Source organism: Bos indicus, chromosome 7 (assembly GCF_029378745.1).
Source record: "Bos indicus isolate NIAB-ARS_2022 breed Sahiwal x Tharparkar chromosome 7, NIAB-ARS_B.indTharparkar_mat_pri_1.0, whole genome shotgun sequence".
In the NCBI taxonomy this organism is placed as follows: domain Eukaryota; kingdom Metazoa; phylum Chordata; class Mammalia; order Artiodactyla; family Bovidae; genus Bos; species Bos indicus.
In genome coordinates this window covers 41,561,057-41,583,478 of record NC_091766.1, presented here as the reverse complement: position 1 = coordinate 41,583,478, position 22,422 = coordinate 41,561,057, and the positions used below count along the sequence as shown (strand labels likewise).

Below are 22,422 nucleotides of genomic sequence, written 5' to 3'. Positions count from 1 at the left end.
TTCCCTTTCTATTGTTTTCCTCTATTTCTTTACATTAATCACTGGGCACGGCTTTCTTATCTCTCCCTGCTATTCTTTGGAACTCTGCATTCAAATGGGTATATCTTTCCTTTTCTCCTTTGCCTTTTGCTTTTCTTCTTTTCATAGCTATTTGTAAGGTCTCTTCAGACAACCATTTTGCCTTCTTGCATTTCTTTTTCTTGAGGATGGTCTTGATCATTGCCTCTTGTACAATGTCATGAACCTCCATCCATAGTTCTTCAGGCACTCTGTCTATCGGATCTAATCCCTTGAATCTATTTCTCATTTCCACTGTCTAATTGTAAGGGATTTGATTTCGGTCATACCTGAATGGTCTAGTGGTTTTCCCTACTTTCTTCAATTTCAGTCTGAATTTGGCGATAAGGAGCTATTTGGCAATAAGGATCTCCTCTAGCAACAACGATATTGTGTACCTCTTTTGTGACACTATGCATTTTTTATTGCTAGCATTTGCCAACTAAACAGATATAAACATTTTTTCCCCATTTCTCTACACTAAGTTTTTTTTTCTCACAATATTATTCATGCTGTCCAAAGTTACATGAACTAATAGTTGATTTTAAGTTATGAAACAGGAATAATTGCAACAAACCATTAATTCTTGTTCCTTACTGTTTAAAAGAGTAATAGCCCAATCAACATTATCTAAATCTTTGACATAACATGGCATTAAGAGTCTTCTTCAGATAGAAGAACACAAAAGAAAGCACACAGTCTATCTGTTGCTTAAGCTGTGTAAATGAAGTATGCTGCTGCTAAGTCGCTTCAGTCGTGTCTGACTCTGTGAGACCCCATAGACAGCAGCCCACCAGGCTCCCCCATCCCTGGGATTCTCCAGGCAAGAACACTGGAGTGGGGTGCCATTGCCTTCTCCAAATGAGGTATAAAACATACATTAAAAATAAAAGAAGTATACTGCATTCACAGTTTATATGTGTTTGAGAAACTGAGTGAAGGAATGTACAAATGGTCATAACTAACATGAAAGTGAAAGAAAGTCGCTCAGTCGTGTCCAACTCTTTGTGACCCCATGGACTGTAGCCTACCAGGCTCTTTCGTCCATGGGATTTTCCAGGCAAGAATACTGGAGTGGGTTGCCATTTCTTTCTCCAGGCGATCTTCTCAACCCAGGGATTGAACCCGTGTCTCCTGCATTGTAGGCAGACGCTTTACCATCTGAGCCACCAAGGATGTCCCCATAATTAACATGACGCATAGAGAAAAAGAAGCTATAAAATGTTGGAGGCCTCTGCCTGTCAGCCTCTGTTACTACAGGCACTCCCCACACATCCCAGTGGTGATTGCCATGTTATGTCCCTCTCCCTGGCCTGAATGAGCATGTGAGCCCTAATCAGACTGCTGCTTTCATCACATCTTGTCTGGGTGGGTAACAGACGCCAGAAGGCACTGTACAAGCAGAGGTAGGGCCTAAATCGAAGCTGAGCTCCAGGAGCTGTGTGACCAAAGAAAAGGAAGGAAATTCTCTGGTGCAGCTGCAGGCCAGGCTGAGTGTGTGTGCTCAGTTATGTCTGACTCTTTGTGACCCTATGGACTGTAGCCCATCAAGCTTCTCTGTCCATGGGATTTTCCAGGGAGAATACTGGAGTGGGTTACCATTTCCTCCTTGGGGGGATCTTCCCAAAGCAGGGATCGAAATTGTGTCTCCTGTGTTACAAGATTATTTACCCCTTGAGTCACTGGGGAAGCTCATAAAATATTGTTGTTCTTCAGTCTCTAAGTTGCATCTGACTTGAGTTACACATAAAAATTCCCAAGGAAAAGTGTAGACAGAAAAAGTTGGAAGAGTTTCCAGAAAGGAAAGTTTATTCATTTTTACCTCTTCTTGATTTTTAAAATTCTAAGTAATATATTACTTTTCTTGCTTTAAACAGTCAAGTCTAAAGACAGTAAGCTACAAACCAAAAGCTGTTTTTTGGTCATACCCGTTTTCAAGTGAGAGTTCCCTGGTGGCTCTTATGGTAAAAAGCGTCTGCCTACAATGCGGGAGACCTGCGTTCGATCCTGGGTGGGGAAGATCCCTTGAAGAAGGCAATGGCGACCCACTCCAGTACTCTTGCCTGGAAAATCCCATGGAGGGAGGAGCCTGGTAGGCTACAGTCCACGGGGGTGGCAAAGAGTCGGACACGACTGAGCTACTTCACTTTAACTTTCTTCCAAGTGAAAGTTTTTCAGTTGCTAGGACTCTACTGCCATCTACTGTGTGGCAAATTAAGTAAAGAAAAATAGTAACTATCTTCTCCAGTTTCAGTATGCTTTGATCTATATGAAATTAAGCCAAATCTTTTTCAAAAGAGCAATGATTACACTGTTGTGTTGAATAAGGCATGGTACACAAAGCAACGCATTTACTAATTAGGAAACTTGAAATATTTAAACAACTAGAAGTTTGAAGTAGCCACATAGGCTCAAAAACAGGGCTAATAGAAGACCTAGAATTTAAGCATATAGAAAGTCCTGAGTCACATAAGTCAATTACTTTGGTGAATATGTTGTAGCAACCTGACAGACATTGGGAAAGCAGAGATTTGTGTGACTTGTTAAATTGTGAGTGATGAGCCTGGCTAGGAGTTATACAGAAATGAATGCTTTAGTTACCTTGCTTATCTTTGATGGCTATTATACTAGATTTTAAACTAAAGATCACTTGATAAGATGCTTACCAGAGAAAAATGGAAGTGAAGCATTCAATTCAGATATTGAAATTGATTCAACAAAAATTTCAGTATTAAGGAAAAACAATTCATTCTAAGCAATCATTAATAAATGTTCCTTTTTATGCTCCTGTTTTGTTTCATTTCATGTTTTATTCTCTTTTTCTTTCTTGTCTTTGTTAGTCTTTCAAGAGAGTTAAAGCAATACGTTTTCATGGAGAAATGGAATCAAACTTCCAATGATTTCATTTTGTTGGGGTTGTTCCTCCCAAATCAAACTGGTTGGCTTCTCCTACTTCTTATCATCCTCATATTCTTTCTAGCCTCTGTGGGTAACTCAGCCATGATTTACCTCATATGTTTGGATCCCCGGCTCCACACACCTATGTACTTTCTCCTCAGCCAGCTCTCCCTCATGGATCTAATGTACCTCTCCACTACCGTCCCCAAGATGGTGTTCAACTTTCTCTCCGGCCAGAAAGGCATCTCCTACCTGGGATGTGGAGTGCAATCTTTCTTCTTCCTGACCATGGCATGCTCTGAAGGCTTACTCCTGGCCTCAATGGCCTACGATCGTTATGTGGCTATCTGTCACCCCCTGTACTATTGTATCTGCATGAGCAAAAGGATGTGTATGAAGATGATTATGGGATCTTGGATCTTGGGGTCTCTCAACTCCCTGGCACACACAGTCTATGCCCTCCATATTCCTTACTGCCAGTCCAGGGCCATTGATCACTTCTTCTGTGATGTCCCAGCTATGTTGCCTCTGGCCTGTATGGACACCTGGGTCTATGAGTACATGGTTTTTGTGAGCACAAGCCTCTTTCTCCTCCTTCCTTTCCTTGGCATCACTGCTTCCTATGGCCGAGTTCTTTTTGCTGTCTACCGTATGCGTTCAAAAGATGGAAGAAAAAAGGCCTTCACCACCTGTTCAACACATTTAACTGTAGTGACATTTTACTATGCACCTTTTGTCTACACTTATCTTCGGCCCAGGAATCTCCGCTCACCAGCAGAAGATAAAATTCTGGCAGTCTTTTACACCATCCTCACCCCCATGCTCAATCCCATTATCTACAGTCTGAGGAATAAGGAAGTCCTGGGGGCCATGACAAGAATGTTTGGGAAATTCTCTTTTACAAAGTAATAATTATGGCTCTCTTTACCCTCTTTTATTCCCTCTTTCTATGGTGATTAGAATACCCTAGAGCACTACTATCTGATAGAAATATATGAGCTATTCTGTAATTTAAAATTTTCACTTAAAGTATTGCTACTAAGTGTCATTTAAAAAGTGAAATTAATCTAAATAGTGTATTTACTTAATCACAAAGTTATAATCAATACTGAGATTAAGAACATTGATATTAATGACATATTATTGTAAAATATTATGCAATATATTTGTCACATATATGTGCATATATCACTTATAATAATACACTCATACTGACATTATCATTTCTACATGCAATTGATACAAACTTATTGAAGCAATCTATTACTTTATTTTCACTCTAAGTCTTTACAGCCCTTATATTTATACTTATAGGCCATTGCAATTTTTGACTACGCACATTCTTAAGTGCCCATTAGCCATATAGGGCCAGTGGTTACTGTGTTGGAAAACACAGGCCTAGAACATGCAATCAAATGTTTTCAAATGTTTTAAATGTAGTGTATAAAATTATATTTGTGATATATAAAATATAGATAGTGGGACTTCAAGTAGCAAGAAAGCAAGCTTACTAGTGTGTTTATGAGGTTGTTTTTTTTTTAACCTGTTTCAATCTTTTATTTTGATTGTAATTAACTTCCAGAGTCCATCATAATGTAATATCCTTTATGATACTATTTTAAGGGGGCTTATTTAGCTTAGAATTTTTCAGATTTCAATATAGAGATTAAGTGACCTTTGTAGAATTGTGAGAATAATCAACAGTTTTATTCTACATTCAAATTAAGAAAAGTATGTATTTAAATGACCTTAAAGAAATTTGTATTCAACAAAGTCATTTACTTAATGGCAGGGAAACAAAGGACTGAGGAGCTACAGCATGCAACATATAAAATGAAAGCAATGTCTCAGATTTCAGTTATAACATGTAAAATATGAATGTGAGCTTATACACATTGAAATTCTATGCTAATATGTCATAATGTTGTGTTTAACGAAAGTTTTACTACTGGTGTTTTACTAACACACTTAAGTTATTTCATGACTGGGATTATGTAGGAGTTAGTTTTAATGATTATAGGGGAAAAAAGGCTTAGAAGAGTCCCTCTCCCACAAATTCTCCATTTGCTGCCCAAGTTTAAGCTCCCAGGATCTTTTCCTGGTCTTTTTAAATTAAATTTCTTCTCAAGTGTTTAAATTTTAAATTAAATTTAAATTAAATTTCTTCTCAAGTGTTTTCATGACTCAAGTCCATTTCAATTATAAAATATATCCTACAATTTCCCAATCAAGTTAGTTTCCTAAAATATATATATATATATATATATATATGAAAATGTCATTCCACAATCTTTGGTTTACTATTGTATTTACAAAACTTTCTAATCTCAAATTCAAGCTCAGGTGCTTTTAAAACGCATATCAAATCTACCTTTACCTGTGTCTAACATCCAGCCTACAGACTTAGTGCCAGAATTCCTTTAGACCTCCAGTTTGCCCTTGTAGCCGTCTATTCGTCTTCACGTCTGAAATTTAGCTTGGGTTATTTCCCACTTCTGGAAAGTTTTTCTTCACCCTTTAAAAATATGTTTATTTATTTGTTTTACTGTACTGGGTCTCCATTGCTGTGCAGGTGCTTTTTCTAGTTGCAGCAAGTGGGGGCTACTCTCTAATTTCAGTGTGCTGGCTTCTCATTGTGTTGGCTTCTTTTGTTACAGAGCACAGGCTCTAGAATTCAAGGGCTTCAATAGCTGTGGTGCATGGGCTTAGTTGCTTTGCAGCATGTGGTAACGTCCTAGACTAAGGATTGAACCAGTGTTCCCAGCATTGCAAGTCAGATTCTTAAACATTGGACCAGCAGGGAAGCCTTCAGATTTTTATTTATTTATTTATTTATTTTTGAAAAATTTTATTTTATTTTTAAACTTTACAATATTGTATTAGTTTTGCCAAATATCGAAATGAATCCGCCACAGGCATACATGTGTTCCCCATCCTGAACCCTCCTCCCTCCTCCCTCCCCATACCATCCCTCTGGGTCGTCCCAGTGCACCAGCCCCATGCATCCAGTATTGTGCATCGAACCTGGACTGGCAACTCGTTTCATACATGATATTATACATGTTTCAATGCCATTCTCCCAAATCTTCCCACCCTCTCCCTCTCCCACAGAGTCCATAAGACTGTTCTATACATCAGTGTCTCTTTTGCTGTCTCGTGTACAGGGTTATTGTTACCATCTTTCTAAATTCCATATATATGCGTTAGTATACTGTATTGGTGTTTTTCTTTCTGGCTTACTTCACTCTGTATAATAGGCTCCAGTTTCATCCACCTCATTAGAACTGATTCAAATGTATTCTTTTTAATGGCTGAGTAATACTCCATTGTGTATATGTACCACAGCTTTCTTATCCATTCATCTGCTGATGGACATCTAGGTTGCTTCCATGTCCTGGCTATTATAAACAGTGCTGCGATGAACATTGGGGTACAGATTTTTTTTTAAGACTGCCAATGTGAGTTACACTTTTATTTATATATAACACAACATTTTCTTCTCATCATCTTATTCAGTTAATATCTTCCTCTCCCACACCTGCGCTCCTATAGTGCTATGGAAGTACTTGTCAGTAGTGACTCTGTTTTGTATATCAGGACTCTGTCTGGTAAAATATGGAACTGTACTAACCCTGATAACTGGCAAATTAACATGTTACTTGCTGAGGAAGAGCCTTCTAAGAACTACTGTTGAGAAAGGTATTTCTGAGAACTGTACAAAAATGTGGTGTTCTTAATAATGAGGGAAATGTCTTCGCAAGGGAATAAGTTGTAAAAGAAAAAATAAGAGCCTCCAGTTGTAGCTCTTGGCAAACAACTTGTGAAACCTATTGTACTCTATTTTTCCTTTAAAAAAAAAGAAAGAAAAAATCTTTGACTCCAAAACTGGACCCTGTTTTGTTTACTGCTGAAATCTGTGTTCCCCAAATTGCTTTTCTAAGACCCCAAATAAGTGCATTTGTTTTAGAGACTGTCTTTTTTTTCTGATGGCAGTGCTTATGACAACATATTTTACTGAATCTTATTCTTGTCTGTGTCCATTCTTGTGTCCTTTTAGATTTAAGCTCATTGAATATAGTAATATTTAAGAAAATAATGCCAGTTAATATTTAGCAATTACGACCCCTTCTGCAATACTATGATTCTGTTATTTTCTCCACTTTGAGTGAGCACAGGGAGGTTTGGGACAGCAATAAACTCTCCATCAGGTCATAGAGCTAGGAAGAGTAAGTCTCAATTTGGAAAATAGTTTTCTTTGAATCAGAGCTTTAAATTCGTTGCCTCTTCATTACCCTGCATGAATAAGAGTCTTGCCATTTTGATATGGGTTTTGGTAATTTTTTTATTTACAAAAAGATACATATATTTGATATTCATTTCCTCCATTCCTGGCACAGAGCCCGTAAAACACTTAGAGTTTCTTAAGGGACTAAAAATACAGTAGTCTTCTTTTGTGTAAATAAAGTTATGCAAAATAAAGCTATGTAAATAATGTTCTTGTTAAATAAAGTTTGTTATGTAAATGAGGCAACTTTGAAAAAGGCTCTAAGTATCTGGTTGCAAGGGGAATAAAACTTGTAATTAAAGGGTTGAAACATTCAGTCTTACTCCCTAGAGGCCCAGAATGAGGAGGTGAACGAGAGTTGATTCACCAATGACCAATGATTTCATTAACCATGCTGATGAAATGATGAGCTTACCTGATGGCTCAGATGGTAAAGAATCTGCTTGCAATGCAGGAGACCTGAGTTTGATCCCTGGATCTAGAATATCCCCTAGAGAAGAAAATGGCAACCTACTCCAATATTCTTGTCTGAAGAATTCCATGGACAGAGGAGCCTGGTGGGCTACAGTCCATGGGGTTGTAAAGAGTTATACATGACTGAGCAATTAATACACACACTGATGAGATAAATATTCACATTTTCAGGCAAGACAAGAGAAGTTTAAATGTAGAATTTTTTTTCTTCACTTTGTCATTCTCTTGTACCCATCTCGCATGCTAACAAAGTAATGCTCAAAATCCTCCAAGCCAGGCTTCAACGGTACGTGAACCATGAGCTTCCAGATATTCAAGCTGGATTTAGAAAAGGCAAAGGAACCAGAGATCAAATTGCCAACATCTGTTGGATCATAGAAAAAGCAAGAGAATTCCAGAAAAAAAAAAATCTACTTCTGCTTTATTGACTATGCCAAAGCCTTTGTGTGGATCACAACAAACAGTGGAAAATTCTTAAAAAGATGGGTATACCAGACCACCTGACCTGCCTCCCGAGAAATCTGTATGCAGGTCAAGAAGCAACAGTTAACAACTGCACAAGGAACAGCAGACTGGTTCCAAGTCAGGAAAGGCGTACATCAAGGCTGTATATTGTCACCCTGTTTATTTAACTTACATTCAGAGTACATCATGAGACATGCCAGGCTGGATGAAGCACAAGCTGGAATCAAGATTGCCGGGAGAAATATCAATAAACTCAGATATGCAGATGATACCACCCTTATGGCAGAAAGCAAAGAAGATCTAAAGAACCTCTTGATGAAAATGAAAGAGGAGAGTGAAAAAGTTAGCTTTTTAAAACTCAACATTCAGAAAACTAAGATCATGGCATTCCGTCCCATCACTTTTGGCCAATAGATGGGGAAACAATGGAAACAGTGAGAAGTTTTGTTTTGGGAGGCTCCAAAATCACTGCAGATGGTGACTGCAGCCATGAAATTAAAAGACACTTACTCCTTGGAAGAAAAGTTATGACCAACCTAGACAGCATATTGAAAAGCAGAGATATTGTTTTGCCAACAAAGGTCCATCTAGTCAAAGCTACGGTTTTTCCAGTAGTCATGTATGGATGTGAGAGTTGGACTATAAAGAAAGTTGAGCACTGAAGAATTGGTGCTTTTGAACTGTGGTGTTGGAGAAGACTCTTGAGAGTCCCTTGGACTGCAAGGTGATCCAACCAGTCTATCCTCAAGGAAATCAGTCCTGGATATTCATTGGAAGGACTGATGCTGAAGCTAAAGCTCCAATATTTTGGCCATCTGATGTGAAAAACTAACTCATTTGAAAAGACCCTGATGCTGGGAAGGATTGAAAGCGGGAGGAGAAGGAGACGACTGAGGATGAGATAGTTGGATGGCATCACTGACTTGATGCACATAAGTTTGAGTAAGCCCCAGGAGTTGATGATGGACAGGGAAGCCTGGTGTGCTGCAGTCCACTGGGGTCAAAAGGAGTTGCACACGACAGAGTGACTGAACTTAACTGAATTTCCTATACTGTGCCTTGTGCATCTGCATCATGAGTTAACCAGACCTCTCTAATGGCAGAAAAACCTGCTCAACCATAAAGATAAAATTTTCTCATTCTGGTGCCAGTCATGAAATTTCTTAAATAATAACATTCCTTTCTATATCCTGTAAGGGGTCTTGATCATCTTCACTCACCTTGTGCATGCAGGCATCTTTGTTGAACATGTATGTATAATGCCAATATAGAATTTCCCTTAAAGACAGTGATTGGTGCAGAACAGACTGGTCAGACAACCTGAGGAGAGACTGAGTCACACTCAACAAGTTTCTTAGCTCAAATATTTACTTATTGACCATATTAATGTTACAATCTATATTATTTGCATTTATACCTATTGGACAAAAATATTGTTTCCTGCATTGGCAATAAGTCACTGAGCCTCAGAGAGAATTAATGATTAAGCAAGTTGAAACAATTGATCAAATATATAGTTATATAATGGGCTTTCCCCTGTGGCTCAGCTGTAAAGAATCCAACTGTAATGCAGGAGACATAGGAAATGTGAATTCAAACCCTGGATTGGGAAGATCCCATGGAAGAGGGCATGGCAACATACTATTCTTGTGAGAAAAATCCCATGGACAGAGGAGCCTGGTGAGTTATAGTCATGATAGACTATAGACTATAGAATTGGACATGACAGAGTGACTGAGCTTAGTTATATAATATCAGTGACAGTAACTGTGTAACTCTAGGTCTGGGAAGAAACAACAAGAGGGAACCATTTCCTAGATTATAACAGATATTAAGTAAGTTCCAGGCAGTTTGAAGGCTTTTGGTTACAGTTAACTGCAAGGAGATCCAACCAGTCCATTCTGAAGGAGATCAGACCTGGGATTTCTTTGGAAGGAATGATGCTAAAGCTGAAACTCCAGTACTTTGGCCACCTCATGCAAAGAGTTGACTCATTGGAAAATACTGTAATGCTGGGAGGGATTGGGGGCAGGAGGAGAAGGGGACGACAGAGGATGAGATGGCTGGATGGCATCACTGACTCAGTGGATGTGAGTCTGAGTGAACTCTGGGATTTGGTGATGGACAGGGAGGCCTGGCGTGCTGTGATTCATGGGGTCGCAAAGAGTCAGACATGATTGAGCAACTGAACTGAACTGAACAGGGCCTGGTCCAGTAATGGCACTTTGAGTGGCCTATCTGTGAAATCCTCCCCTCACCTGAGAATGAGCATTCCTAGTGCCATGGAATATATTTAGCACAAAATTCCTCCAAAACTTTGGTCAAAATGAGACTGAAAGGGAAGGGAATTGTTTAAAAAAATAAAAGGAAAAAGATGTTGTTCACCATTCAGATCTATAAGAATCATGACATCAGCCATTGCAGTTGCTGATCTACAGCATACCCTGGAAAGAATTTAGAGTGAAAATCAGGATGAAGCATTCCGTTCTCCCAGAAAATTGGCAGAACAGATCTTTGCATAGGTATTTTCAAGACTTTTTTTTTTTTTTATGAACCTGAATCCTTGGATCTTCCCATACTTAGGAAAGCACTAATACCATTAACTAAGCTGTCTGTTCCTCATGACTAGTAGTAACCTTCTATCCAAATGTGTGTTTCACTTTTTTTTTTTCTCTTAAATTGTAGTGACTTAGAAGGATGGGATTGGAGGAGGGGGTGGGAGGGGGGCTCAAGAGGGAGATGATATATGTATACATGTGACTGACACACTTTGTGCTATGTCAGAAAGTAACATAGTATTGTAAAGCAGTTATACCCCAATTCTTAACAAACAAACAAACAAAAAAACACATTTTGATAGAAGCTTGCTTCTCCAAGGGATCTTCCTGACCCAGGGATCAAACTGGGGCCTCTTGAACTGCAGGCACATTCTTTACCAGCTGAGCTACCAGGGAAGCCAGACACAGTCCATAGGGTCACACAGAGTCAGACATGACTGAAGCGACTTAGCAGGCACCTGCACACCTTAGAGATGCAAGAGTTCTATCTGGTGTACTCTGTGAGCTCTAACCAAAACCTTCTCCAATTTATAAGAAAAAAACAAAACAGAAAACAAGCAAACAAAGAGGACAGAGGACTTTTAGAACACAAACTGGTAAGAGGACTCTCTTGCCTAAACTCTAATTAAAGATAGCCTCCTTGGGAATTCCCTGGTGGTTCAGTGCTTAGGACACAGCACTTTCACTGGCCTGGTTTCAATCCCTGGTTTGGGAACTGAGATCCCTCAAGCCACACAGAGTTGGGGTGGGGTGGGGGAGCAGGTGGGAGGGGAAGCAACTTACTTAAAATTGTTTGCCAAAGGCAAGTACAGATTTTAAAGTCCTCTCCAAAAATAATAAAAGAATCTGGCCATCTGCAAGTAGACTTAATTGGTTTCAGGTGTTATTTGTAACCTAGTGAGTGGTGTGTTGTACTTGATTCATGAATTAAAGTATGTGTGTGTGTCAGTCTTTCTGTACGTTCATATATCTATATATGTACATTATAGATATGACATTTATATACCTCTAAAGACATTGCCAAATTTAATTTCTGAAAGAATTGTATCTAATTGACTTAAAGAAAATTAAGCACTTGTACAAATTCCCAAAAATTTAATAAGAACAGACTCAAATGTTAAGTCCATATGATCTTTACTAAGTAAAACCTAGTTTAAGTCTATTAGCTTAATCAACATGAACATGTCTTAGGAGTTATCAACATTAAATTCAGTTTGGTCGCTCAGTCATGTCCAACTCTTTGCAACCCCATGGACTGCAGCATGCCAGGCTTCCCTGTCCCTCACCAACTCACAGAGTTTACTCAAACTCATGTCCATTGAGTCGGTGATGCCATCCAATCATCTAATTCTCTGTTGTCCCCTTCTCCTCCCACCTTCAATCTTTCCCAGCATCAGGGTCTTTTCAAATGAGTCAGCTCTTTGCATCAGGTGCCAAAGATTTGGAGTTTCAACATCAGTCCTTCCAATGAACATTCAGGACTGACTTCCTTTAGGATGGACTGGTTGGATCTCTGTGCAGTCCAAGGGACTCTCAAGAGTCTTCTCTAACACCACAGTTCAAAAACATCAATTCTTCAGCACTCAGCCTTCTTTATAGTCCAACTCTCACATCCATACATGACTACTGGAAAAACCATAGCCTTGACTAGACGGACCACACTGTTGGCAAAGTACTGTCCTGCTTTTGAATATGCTGTCTAGGTTGGTCATAACTTTCCTTCCAAGGAGTAGGCATCTTTTAATTTCATGGCTGCAGTCACCATCTGCAGTGATTTTGGAGCCCCCCACATAAAGTCAGCCACTGTTTCCACTGTTTCTCCATCTATTTGTATTGAAGTGATGGAACCAGAAGCCATGATCTTTGTTTTCTGAATGTTGAGCTTTAAGCCAATTTTATCATTCTCCAATTTCAATTTCATCAAGAGGCCCTTTAGTTCTTCTTCACTTTCTGCCATAAGGGTATGTCATCTGCATATCTGAGGTTATTGATATTTTTCCCAGCCATCTTGATTCCAGCTTGTGCTTCATCCAGCCCAGTGCTTCTCATGATGTACTCTGCATATAAGTTAAATATGCAGTGTGAGAATATACAGATTTGATGTCTCATTTTACTATTTGTTACCAGTCTACTGTTCCATGTCCAGCTCTAACCGTTGCTTCCTGACCTGTATACAGATTTCTCAAGAGGAAGGTCAGGGGATCTGGTATTTCCATCTCTTGAAGAATTTTCCACAGTTTATTGTGATTCACACAGTCAAAAGCTTTGGCGTAGTCAATAAAGCAGAAAAAGATGTTTTTCTGGAACTCTTGTTTTTTCAATGATACGGCAGATGTTGGAAATTTGAACTCTGGTTCCTGTGCCTATTCTAAAACCAGCTTGAACATCAGGAAGTTCATGGTTCACGTATTGCTGAAGCCTGGCTTGGAGAATTTTGAGCATTACTTTACTAGTGTGTGAAATGAGTGTAAATGTGTGGTAGTCTGAGCATTCTTTGGCATTGCCTTTCTTTGGGATTGGAATGAAAACTGACCTTTTCCAGTCCTGTGGCCCCTGCTGAGATTTCCAGATTTGCTGGCATATTGAGTGTAGCACTTTCACAGCATCATCTTTTAGTATTTGAAATAGCTCAACTGGAATTCCATCACCTCAAATAGCTTTGTTCGTAGTGATGCTTCCTAAGGCCCACTTGACTTCATACTCCAGGATGTCTGGCTCTAAGTGAGTGATCACACCATCATGATTATCTGGGTCCTGAATATCTTTTTTGTACAGTTCTTCTGTGTGTTCTTGCCACCTCTTCTTAATATCTTCTACTTCTGTTAGGTCCATACCATCTCTGTCCTTTATCGAGCCCATCTTTGCATGAAACGTTCCCTTGGTATCTCTAATTTTCTTGAAGAGATCTCTAATCTTTCCCATTGTATTGTTTTCCTATATTTCTTTGCACTGACCACTGAGGAAGGCTTTATTATCTCTCCCTGCTATTCTTTGGAACTCTGCACTCAGATGCTTATATCTTTCCTTTTCTCCTTTGCTTTTTGCTTCTCTTCTTTTCACAGCTATTTGTACGGCCTCCTCAGATGCCATTTGGCATATTTGTATTTATTTTTCTTGGGGACGGTGTTGCTCTCTGTACAATGTCACGAACCTCAGTCCGTAGTTCATCAGGCACTCTATCGTATCTAGTCCTTTTAATCTATTTCTCACTTCCATAGTATAGTCATTAGGACTTTGCCCTGCTTCATTCTGTACTCCAAGACCAAATTTGCCTGTTACTCCAGGTGTTTCTTGACTTCCTTCTTTTGTATTTCAGTCCCCTATAATGAAAAGGACATATTTTTTTGGGTGTTAATTCTAGAAGATCTTGTAGATTTTCATAGAATCGTTCAACTTCAGCTTCTTCAGCATTATTGGTTGGGGCATAGACTTAGATTACTCTGATATTGAATGGTTTGCCTTGGAAAAGAACAGAGATCATTCTGTCATCATTGAGACTGCATCCAAGTACTGCATTTCAGACTCTTTTTTTGACTGTGATGGCTACTCTACTTCTTCTAAGTGATTCTTGCCCACAGTAGTAGATATAATGGTCATCTGAGTTAAATTCATCCATTCCAGTCCATTTAGTTCATTGATTCCTTAAATTTCAACCTTCACTCTTGCCATCTCCTGTTTGGTCACTTCTAATTTGTCTTGATTCATGGACCTAACATTCCAGGTTCCTATGAAATATTGCTCTTTACAGCATCGGACCTTTCTTCTATCACCAGTCACATCCACAACTGGGTGTCTTTTTAGCTTTGACTCCTTCTATTCATTCTTTCTGGAGGTATTTCTTCACTGATCTCCAGTAGCATATTGTGCACCTACAGACCGGGGGAGTTCATCTTTCAATGTCCTATCTTTTTGCCTTTTCATACTGTTCATGGGGTTCTCAAGGCAGGAATACTGAAGTGGTTTGCCATTCCCTTTTCCAGTGGGCCACATTTTGTCAGAACTCTCCACCATGACCCATTCATCTTCAGTGGCCCTACATGGCACGGCTCATAGTTTCATTGAGTTAGACAAGGCTGTGGTCCATGTGATTAGATTGGTTAACTTTCTGTAGTTGTGGTTTTCATTCTGTCCATCCACTGGAAGAAGCACAAGCTGGAATCAAGATTGCTGGGGGGAGAAATATCAATAACCTCAGATATGCTGATGACACCACCCTTATGGCAGAAAGTGAAGAAGAACTTAAAGCCTCTTGATGAAAGTGAAAGAGGAGAGTGAAAAAGTTGGCTTAAAGCTCAACATTCAGAAAATTAAGATAATGGCATCTGGTCGCATCACTTCATGGGAAATAGATGGGGAAACAGTGGAAACAGTGTCAGACTTTATTTTTGAGGGCTCCAAAATCACTGCAGATGGTGATCGCAGCCATGACATTAAAAGATGCTTACTCCTTAGAAGGAAAGTTATGACCAACCTAGATAGCATATTCAAAAGCAGAGATATTATTTTGCCAACAAAGGTCCATCTAGTCAAGGCTATGGTTTTTTCAGTGGTCATGTATGGATGTGAGAGTTGGACTGTGAAGAAAGCTGAGCACTGAAGAATTGATGCTTTTGAACTGTGGTGTTGGAGAAGACTCTTGAGAGTCCCTTGGACTGCAAGGAGATCCAACCAGTCCACTCTAAAGGAGATCAGCCCTGGGTGTTCATTGGAAGGACTGATGCTGAAGCTGAAACTCCAATACTTTGGCCACCTCATGCAGAGTTGACTCATTGGAAAAGACCCTGATGCTGGGAGGTATTGGGGACAGGAGGAGAAGGGGATGACAGGGGATGAGATGGCTGGATGGCATCACCTACTCGATGGACATGAGTTTGAGTGAACTCTGGGAGTTGGTGATGGTCAGGGAGGCCTGGTGTGCTGCGATTCATTGGGTCATAGAGTGAGGCAGGACTGAGCAACTGAACTGAACTGAACTGATCCTATGCTGGAGAAGGATAAGAGACTTATGAAACCTTCCTGATGGAATAGACTGACTGAGGGGGAAACTGAGTCTTGTTCTTATCCGTGGGGCCATTCTCAGTAAATCTTTAATCCAATTTTCTCAGTCCTGAATGTTCATTGGAAGGACTGACATTGAAGCTGAAACTCTAATACTTTGGCCACCTGATAGGAAGAGCTGACTCATTTGAAAAGACCTGATGCTGGGAAAGATTGAAGGTGGGAGGAGAAGGGGACAACAGAGGATGAGATGGTTGGATGGCATCACTGACTCAATGGACATGAGTTTGAGTAAACCCCGGGAGTTGCTGATGGACACTGAGGCCTGGCATGCTGCAGTCCATGGGGTGACAAAGAGTCTGACATGACTGAGTGACTGAACTGAACTGAATTGAAATTATGGTTGAGGTAATGAAGATAATGGTGACCTCCCTCAAAAGATATTAAATATAGTACTTAAATGAAGGTTGAAAGTGAAGTGAAGTTGCTCAGTCGTGTCTGACTCTTTGCAACCCACCCCATGGAATGCAGCCTGCCAGGCTCCTCTGTCCATGGGATTTTCCTGGCAACAATACTGGAGTGGCTTCCATGTCCTTCTCCAGGGGATCTTCCCAACCCAGGGATCAAACCCAGGTGTCCCACATTGTAGGCAGATGCTTTTACCATCTGAGCCACCAGGGAAGTCCCTTAAATGAAGGGACTTCCTTAAATGAAGGTTGAAAAGAAAGTGAAGTCGCTCAGTCGCGTCCGACTCTTTGTGACCCCATGAACACCAGGCTCCTCCGTCCATGGGATTTTCTAGGCAAGAGTACTGGAGTGGGTTGCCTTTTCCTTATCTAGGGAACTTCTCGACCCAGGGATCGAACCCAGGTCTCCTGCATTGTAGACAGACGCTTTACTCTCTGAGCTCAAATAACCTTGTACTCTCTCTTAAAAATTTTGGCAACCAGAAAAATCACTTAGGATAATGGTTGAGGTTTTCTAATGTCCAGTGAAGAGTTATTGACTTCTGGGGGGAAAAGATAATCTAAACATGGTTTTTAAGAAAAAAATTACGAAAACATAAATAACGTTTTAGTGTAATTTTTAGCAGTAATAGTTTTATAGTACATCTAGTGTACTTATTTTCCCAATTATCTCTGGTTAACTTAAACTCTTAGATTTTAGTAAGTTAAGTTAAATATCAGTTAAGTTCCTTTAATATCTAGATTATTTCCTTAAAAGATAAAATAATGAAACATATATTACTGAACATGGGCTTCCTTTTACAGAGAAACTTAAGATATTTAGGACTATTAATAGATACTTTTGGTACCACAATGAGAAATTTTCTATGAGAAATCACATTCCAGAAATTATAAAAAGTGCAAGTTTGCCAATCTATAGAATGCTAATGTAAAGAAAGAGAAAGTAAAAACAGTTTATATTTCATACATTTTGGTTTTCTCCAGAAAGTAAAGTTTTCTTGAGGTTAAAAAAGTCCTAATATATGTGATTAAAGTTACTAGATAGATAAGAGAAGCATCTTCATATGCAAGGAAAGTAGGATGTATGTTTTCGGTAAGAGATTTATGGAAAAAGATTCTGGAAAGAAATGTTATGTGTGTCCAGAAATAGATATGATTGAAATGAATTTAATTAAGTTGATGATTTTTAATGTAAAAAGTAAACTGGTATAAAACTGGAGATTTTTTCTCTCTGTTAAAAGACAAAAAAAATTTATTTTCCTATTCACTTGGTCTTAATAATAAGAGATTATTGGAAGGAATGATGCTGAAGCTGAAAATCCAGTATTTGGCCACCTCACGTGAAGAGTTGAATCACTGGAAAAGACTCTGATGCTGGGAGGGATTGGGGGCAGGAGGAGAAGGGGATGACAGAGGATCAGATGGCTGGATGGCATCACCAACTCGATGGACATGAGTTTGAGTAAACTCCGGGAGTTGGTGATGGACAAGGAGGCCTGGAGTGCTATGATTCATGGACTCCCAAAGAGTCAGTCGCGACTGAGTAACTGTACTGAACTGAACTGAACTGATGAAAGGTTTTCCTTAAGCCAATCTGCCTAGTAATTAAGCTACCTAGAAAATAAACAAAACAAATGAAGATCTTCAGTATAGGAACCCAAGGGACTGGTTATTTGAAACAGGGGTCAAGGAAGGTGGTGATGACAACAGCTACTGTAGGTTCAACAACAATGGTGAATGGGTTACTGCCTAGGAGACACTAGGGACTTTGTCTGTTAGGAGCAATTATTTGTCAGTAAATTATTGCAAACTAAGAGTGCACAAATTATCATTCCAATAAAGCATATCAGGGAATTATCAGCATTCATCAAAGAGTAGAGAATATATGGCCTTAAAAACTACTGAAACTTCAAAAAGCAAATATCCATAAGCTTAGAAGTAGAAATGGTATTTAAAAATTATTTAAAGATATAAAATTAGTTATAGTGAAAAATTACTGATGGAAAATAACACTTTTTTCCTGTAAAGTTTCAGAAAACAATTATTAACAAAAAAATTTAATATCAACTTAATTTGTAAATAAAGCTATAGTGATAAAATGTGTGAGCCACTTCTAGTTTCTTATACTAAGTTCACAAATTACCAGAAATTTGACAGAAATCAATAAAGAACCATTGATTAATTTATATTTAAAATTAAACTTAGATTTACATTAAATTGACTCAGAATTGATGGGTTGAAAATGCTTCTTGAGATTAATCTTTTTATAAAAAAATTCTTCTTGAGAGTCATCAAATCTTTCTGTCTAAAAATATATATTTTGATTTAATTTATTAATTTTAGCTCAGTGTTTTCACAAACTATTAACATTTCTAATAGCTCCGATAACATAGGCAGAATGATTTTTTTAAAACAAAACAAAACAAAAAAAGAAAATAATAAAAATGTAATCACAAGTGGCTGGAATCACTTTCAGTTATGTAGATAGATAATAAAGTTTCTAAATTATAAATTCAGATGAAAATTCAGGAAAAAGTGGACCCCCCAAACCTTAAAATCAATAAATATATCACATAAATAAATATCTATGTCATTAGATAAAAAATTCTGACACAAATGTGTTGTTTATAATTTTTATTGCATTTTATAATGCAACATGCATCCGCTACGGGTGTACACGTGTTCCCCATCCTGAACCCCCCTTCCGCCTCCCTCCCCACACCATCCCTCTGGGTCATCCCCAGTGCACCAGCCCCAGGCTTCCTGTAGAGCTGATGGATTTTTATTTAATATAGTGGGAAACCTGTTTAGGAAATTAACCTAATCGTAATATGAATGGCTAAATTTGATTCGAAAGTTAACTTTCTCCAACCTGGTTTGATAGAATTATGTGAAAAAGTGAGTGGATAATAAAATCTCGTTTGAGAAATATTATCTAATATAAGAACAGTAGGAGCAACTTAGGAGGTAAAATATTCCAAGTGTGGGGATGCTTGCAAGAAGGACCTTGCTATTTTTAAGTTTCACTAATTAGACTAAATCATTGAAACCATTAATTCTATAATTAACTTCCGTTTTCTCAGTCTCTATTGGCATATCCTCGTCCTTATTTTTGATCCCAGATATGCTGGATATTAAGCCCACCACCCTAAAAGAAATATAAACTTGCCATTTTCCACTTACAGCAGTGCAAAGACTTGAGAATGTCTGTTTAAATCTCAGAAACAAAGTTTCCTCATATTGAAGGAAAAAAATAACTGTTACTGGTAATTACAGAAATACTATGAGAAGAACAAAAAGTCTTTTAATTTGATCAATACATTCAGAAAACATGTTTTAAAAATTTAGTAAAATAAATGGTAAACATAACTAATGCTGTTGAATAATAAGTTCAGTTAATTAAAATCATTTCCATTTTTATTACTTAATGACAAAGAAAAATTTTAATTGAAAACATAGGGAAGAAAAATATTAGAAACTGATGGGAAACAACACCATGGAGAATATAAAGATTAAGGCTTGATATATATGCAAGATAATTTTGTTGAAACATGATTGACTTTCTTCACCTCTATATTAATTTTATACTTGGCATTTAATTGAAAAATACTCTTTTAAATTATTGAATGCTGATGATAAATGGATTTATATGCAAGTACTAACATTCACACCAAAACTTTGTCTACATTTTTACAGAGCAGATTCTCTGAATTGCTCTTCTCAGGGCTTCCATCATCTCCTTGTTTTTCAGGCTATAGATAACAGGATTGAGCACTGGGGTCAGGATGGTGTAGAAGACAGCCAGAACCTTGTCTTCTGTTGGAGATCTGAGATATCTTGGGCGTAGATAAGTGTAAACAAAGGGAGCATAGTAGAAAGTCACCACTGTGAGGTGGGTGCTGCAAGTTGAATAGGCCTTCTTCTTCCCTTCTGCTGAGTTCATGTGATGGACCACACGGAGAACACGGCCATAGGAACATACAATACCAATGAAAGGGCACAAAAGGAAGAGGGTGGTACTCACAAACACTGTGTACTCATAGACCCAGGTGTCAATGCAGGCCAGAGTCAACATGGTTGGGACATCACAGAAGAAATGATTGATGGCCCTGGATCTGCAATAAGGGATATGGAGGGCATATGTGGTGTGGGCACAGGAGTTGATAGAGCCCATTATCCAAGATCCTATTATCATCAACACACACACTCGTCTGGTGATTTTGATGGAATAGTGAAGAGGAAAGCAAATGGCCACATACCGATCATAAGCCATAGAGGCCAAGAGCAATGCTTCTGCACCTGCTAAAGTCAAGAAAAAGAAGCTCTGTACCCCACATCCAATGAATGAGATTGATTTATTTCCAAACAGATAATTGTAAGCCATTTTGGGGACAATGGTTGAGATGTAATTTAGGTCAATTAGGGATAGTTGACTAAGTAAAAAATACATGGGTTTGTGAAGATGGATGTTCAGAAAGATAAGAAGGATCATGGAAAGGTTGCCAAATAAAGCCAATAAGAAAATGAGAACAATGAGAATAAAAAGAAACAGGCCAAATCTTGATGAGGGAAACAATCCCAATAAGATGAAATCAGTTGATGTTTGATTACAGTTTTCCATGAGGCATTCATATAATTTTTCCTAAGGGCAGACAGAAGAGTAAGCTAGGCTTAAAACAAAAAGGTATTTTTAATTTATTATTTTAACCAAAATATATTATTTAACATTTTTCACCTCTTAAGAACTGAACTCATCAATTTTATAAAAAATAGTCTTATATTAGAGCCAAAGATCAAAATATAAAGATACAAACATTTTGAACAAAATGTTTTCCAATAAATTTTTAATGTTATAAAGCCATTTAATTATGAGATCATTAGAATACAAATGTTGTAGTGCCCTATCCAATCTCAAGTAATACCAATCTCAGATACCATATTCAAAATATATTCATAGGAAATCAATGTAAATTCAAGCACTGTATAATATTATTAGGGATAAGTATTTACTACTATCAAGATATGATTTCTCTTTCATAGTTCATCTCTAAGTCTTACCTCTAAAACCAGCAACCTATCAAATATGCTGAGGAGCTATTTTTTTTTTTTTTTTTAGTTTTGTTCACTTAGAAGTGTCAAACCAAGGTTCTTTGAAGTCAAATATTATTTTGATCTATCTTTTGTGAAATCTAAAATGAAACTTATTGTCAGGTATAATTTAAAGGAGTCACTCTGTTCTGTCTCTTCAGTGAGTTTCTCAGTGCTATAATTAAAGTAAGCCTTTGCCTGAATACCTACACATTGCACTCCTTGTATATTGTTGAATCTGTGCAAGCACTTCTAAAAAGCATGTGTAATATCTCTCTGCTTCCCTGATATTTATATGATAAGTATTTTTTAATATCTGTCATAGTCTGAATGAGGTTTTTTTTCATAGAAATATAAAAACACATCCTAAAATTCTTTTGAAATCCTAGGGTATTTAATATAACAAAAAGCATCTTATAAAATAATTGGATAACTGCTGCTGCTGATGCTAAGTTGCTTCAGTTGTGTCCGACTCTGTGAGACCCCATAGACAGCAGCCCACCAGGCTCCTCTGTCCACAGATTCTCCAGGCAAGAATATTGGAATGGGTTCCCATTTCCCTCTCCGATGCATGCATGCATGCTAAGTCACTTCAGTCGTGTCCAACTCTGTGCAACCCCATAGACGGCAGCCCACCAGGCTCCTCTGTCCACAGGATTCTCTAGGCAAGAATACTGGAGTGGGTTGCCATTTCCTTCTCTGAATTGGATAACTAGCTGTTTCTTATTTAAAATTTGCCATAGAACTATGATGATTTTAAGATTGTAGTACTGGCATGAAGATAGACATAAACCAACAAAATAAAATAGAGAACCATAAAAAATGCATAAATTTGAGAGAAGATTTTTCATAAGTGTCTCAAAGCCATTCATTAGAGATCTTTTCACCAAAAGTTGCTTGGAAAACTGGATTTACTGGTCCAGTTAATAAAACTTGGGTGATTGCCTTAAATCATATATGAAAATTAACTAAAATAGATGAAAGTACTAAAGAGTCCCTTGGACTGAAAGGAGATCCAACCAGTCTATCCTAAAGGAAATCAGTCCTGAATATTCATTGGAAGGACTGATGATGAAGCTGAAACTCCAATACTTTGGCCATCTGATGCAAAGAACTGACTCCTTAGAAAAGA

At 38.2% G+C, this 22,422-nt stretch overlaps 2 protein-coding genes across 2 annotated transcripts; one reads left to right on the top strand and one right to left on the bottom strand.

Moving 5' to 3' along the window:
- Positions 1–2,928: 2,928 nt before the first annotated feature.
- On the top strand, positions 2,929–3,864 carry LOC109561238 (olfactory receptor 2L13). Its single transcript, XM_019963624.2, has one exon. It carries the CDS (start codon positions 2,929–2,931, stop codon positions 3,862–3,864), a length of 936 nt encoding a protein of 311 aa, XP_019819183.2.
- Positions 3,865–19,884: 16,020 nt separating this feature from the next.
- On the bottom strand, positions 19,885–20,823 carry LOC109561237 (olfactory receptor 2L8-like). The gene has a single exon (XM_019963623.2). The coding sequence runs from the start codon at positions 20,821–20,823 to the stop codon at positions 19,885–19,887; it is 939 nt and encodes a 312-aa protein (XP_019819182.2).
- Between the last annotated feature and the right edge of the window lie 1,599 nt (positions 20,824–22,422).

Excerpts from the sequence above, each read along its gene's own strand:
- LOC109561237 (XM_019963623.2), bottom strand. The coding sequence starts at position 20,823 with ATGGAAAACTGTAATCAAACATCAACTGATTTCATCTTATTGGGATTG.
- LOC109561238 (XM_019963624.2), top strand. The coding sequence starts at position 2,929 with ATGGAGAAATGGAATCAAACTTCCAATGATTTCATTTTGTTGGGGTTG.